The 3,226-nt window shown below is 49.2% G+C and overlaps 1 protein-coding gene across 1 annotated transcript; it reads right to left on the bottom strand.

The window, feature by feature from the left end:
* Positions 1 to 190: 190 nt before the first annotated feature.
* LOC106819524 lies at positions 191 to 2,291 on the bottom strand (the record flags this gene model as incomplete). The annotated part of the gene is made up of 2 exons (XM_014824144.1): positions 191 to 739; positions 2,125 to 2,291. Coding segments are annotated over 2 exons (388 nt in total), but the record flags the coding sequence as incomplete, so codon positions are not given.
* Positions 2,292 to 3,226: the final 935 nt, after the last annotated feature.

Below are 3,226 nucleotides of genomic sequence, written 5' to 3' on the forward strand. Positions count from 1 at the left end.
GTATATATATATATATATATATATATATATAGTATTCTCTATAGCAGGAGATTACAGAATGCTTCCACTCACGTGTTCCTCGCCACAGATGACCGCAGATGAAAGTTGATAGCAGCGCTACAGCCTTGTTCGCACGCGTGCAAGCCAACGGCTACACATAGTATTAAATCGTATGCATATATCAATAATATCCATAGAAGAGTCCATAATAAAAAAATTTCAACTAGAATTTTCGAAAAGAAAATTTTCTATGATGGACTCTTGATAATATATACGTATTTACTTTATAGATGGGTTCAATGATATGGGTTGGAAACCAGGGAATCAGGGAGGACTGGCTTCCTTGATGAACTACCGAGGGAGGGTGCACTAGTATTATCGTAGTTTACTTGTAATATCAATATCACTTTCTTCGTGTTCAAACAAATTCTACATCATCGCCTATGCCCCCATCTTCCATTGCGTGGGGTGATGACAGTGCCACCTGGCGGTGAGATGCGACGTCAGATTCTCCACGGTCAGAGGCAGCGCCACGAGGCGGCACCGAGAGCCAACATGGCGGCGAAGACGAGTGGCGCCCTCTGGCGCAGTGATGCGGCGTCGTTGCAGGCGTCGCTGAAGCATGTGCACGACTCGACGCTGTACGCTTCGTTGTAGTCGAGCGAGTCCTGCAGACACACCTCGCGCGTGTCGTTAAACTCCTTGTCATGACACGCGCGTATCACGACGATCTGTCCATCTATAACGAGCGTATGAGTGTGTGAGTGTGTGAGTGTGTGGGTGTGGGTGTGTGTGTGAGTGTGTGAGTGTGTGAGTGTGTGAATGTGTGAGTGTGTGAGTGTGTGTGTGTGTGTGTGTGAGTGTGTGAGTGTGTGAGTGTGTGTGTGTGTGTGAGTGTGTGTGTGTGTTGCGTGTGTGTGTGTGTGTGTGTGTGTGTGTGTGTGTGTAGTGGTGTGTGTGTGCGTAGCGCATAAGCGCATGTGTATGTGTGTGTGTGTGTGTGTGTGTGGTGTGTGTGTGTTCGTGTGTGTGGTGTGTGCTGTGTGTGTGTGTGTGTGTGTGTGTGTGTGTGTGTTGTGTGTTGTGTGTTCGTGTGTGTGTGTGTGTGTGTGTGTGTGTGTGTGGTTGCGTGTGTATGTGTGTATTGTTGTATGTGTGTGTGTGTGTGTGTGCGGTGTGTGTGTGTTGTGTGTGTCGTGTGTGTGTGTGAGTGATGTGAGTGTGTGAGTGTGTGTGGTGTGTGTGTGTGTGTGTGTGTGTGTGTGTGTGTGAGTGTGTGAGTGTGTAGAGTGTGTGTGTGGTGTGTGTGTGTGTGTGTGTGGGTTCGTGTGTGTGTTGTGTGTGTGTGGTGTGGTGTGTGTGTGTGTGTGTATGTTTGTGTAGTGTGTGTGTCGTGTGTGTGTGTTGTGTGTGTGTGTGGTGTGTGCTGTATGTGTGTGTGTGTGTGTGTGTGTGTGCTGTGTGTGTGTGTGTGTGTGTGTGTGTGTGTGTGTAGCAGTCGGCGAGATACAAGCATAAACATGCAGTGCTACAGTCATTAAGGAAATGACCGGAGCCTTCTTGAAATAAAACAAAATTCAGAACTTAATCGAGTAAGATCGATATCGACGATATCGCTAGTTTGAAAAGCATCACGTAACATTGATTCGTGGGCGGCCACTCCGCTAGTGATACACAGAAAGTCGTCTAATATATGTCGCAGATTATTTGCATATAATTACGTATATTTGTATTCATCGTTATTTCTCGTGGAGCATCGACGAAATGACGGCGCCGTGTTCCGTGAACACCTCGGGAACACCTCCGTGAAATGACGCTCGGGAACAGCCTTCCAGGAATCACGTCTGTCTGCAAGATATCCACATAGTGTTAGATGTCTAATTGCTTCAAAATTCCACGTTACGCCTGCCGCATAGAGAAAGTTTTCACCTAGCCCCACCCACAGACCACCCCACCCCACAACCCGCCCACTGCCACATACGCCCACCCCACCCACAACCCTCTCCCACTCCACTCCATTCGCAGCCCCCACCGCCACAACCCTCCCACTCCACTCGCATTCCCCGCCACCCCACCCACGCCGCAGCACTCAGGCACCACCTGCAGGCGGGTATCGTAACCTACCGTTGTATTGCAGACGCGACTTTGAGCAGGCCCGAAGCAGTCTTTGAGCGATGGTGGACGCTTGCGCGGAGAATGGATCGTTGCATCGCGGAGTACGCATCTGCCTGCTCGAAAACCTCCCGTCCACGCGCATGCGTAGCACTCGTAGCTGGGTTGATTCATTGTCGCTGTCAGTGTGGCGAGCAAGAATGTATAGATGAGAGGCTCTCGCGCAGGATACAGTGACATTGTGAATCCCTTTTTGTTTTTTGTTTCATTGCATGTGCAGCGTGCGGATCTCTCGCTCATCTCTTCTCCGTCTCCTCTCTCATTCTCTCATCCGCTCGGGCGCGCTCTTTCTATTGCTTTCTCCCCCCACCCTTCCCGCTCCCCTTTCTCTTCTAGTATCTCTCTCATTCGATATCCTCCTCTCCGCTCTCACTGCAACTTTTTATCCGCTCCGCCTCCCACAACACACAACAGGAACAAAGCAAACAAACACACACGAGTACAACACACACACACACCGCACACAGCACACACACCACACACACACACACGCACAACACACACACAACACACACACACACACACACCCACACAAACAAACAAACAACACACCACAGCCCACAACACACACTACACACACACACACACACACACACACACACACAAACAACACACACAAACAAACACACACACACACCAGCAACACACACACACACACACACCGACACCACCGTGCCTTCGAAAAAACTCAAATTTTGTGTCTATAGAGAAAAGCAATGACGCGGCAAAGTAACATGTACTTCCGAAACTCTCTATCCAAATCATTTCCCGTCTGCCATGATTGCCCAGGCATCAATGAGTCAGCATGCGCGTCGACGAGGAAGGTAAATTATTCAACACTACACGTCCCTCCGACCAACTAATGGCCAGTTTAAAACAATTCGTAAATAATCGACGATGATTCGCGTCGAATTTCGTCCGTAAAGCGATTTAGATGCGAACGCCTGGACCCCCGCGTCCGAACCCTTGGTCTCGAACTTGTGATGTATTTGTGTATTTGTTGATGCCATTTCTCGGCAGAACAAATAATGTCGGTGCGCCTTGAGACCGGCTG

Source organism: Priapulus caudatus, unplaced genomic scaffold (assembly GCF_000485595.1).
Source record: "Priapulus caudatus unplaced genomic scaffold, Priapulus_caudatus-5.0.1 Scaffold3611, whole genome shotgun sequence".
Classification (NCBI taxonomy): domain Eukaryota; kingdom Metazoa; phylum Priapulida; class Priapulimorpha; order Priapulimorphida; family Priapulidae; genus Priapulus; species Priapulus caudatus.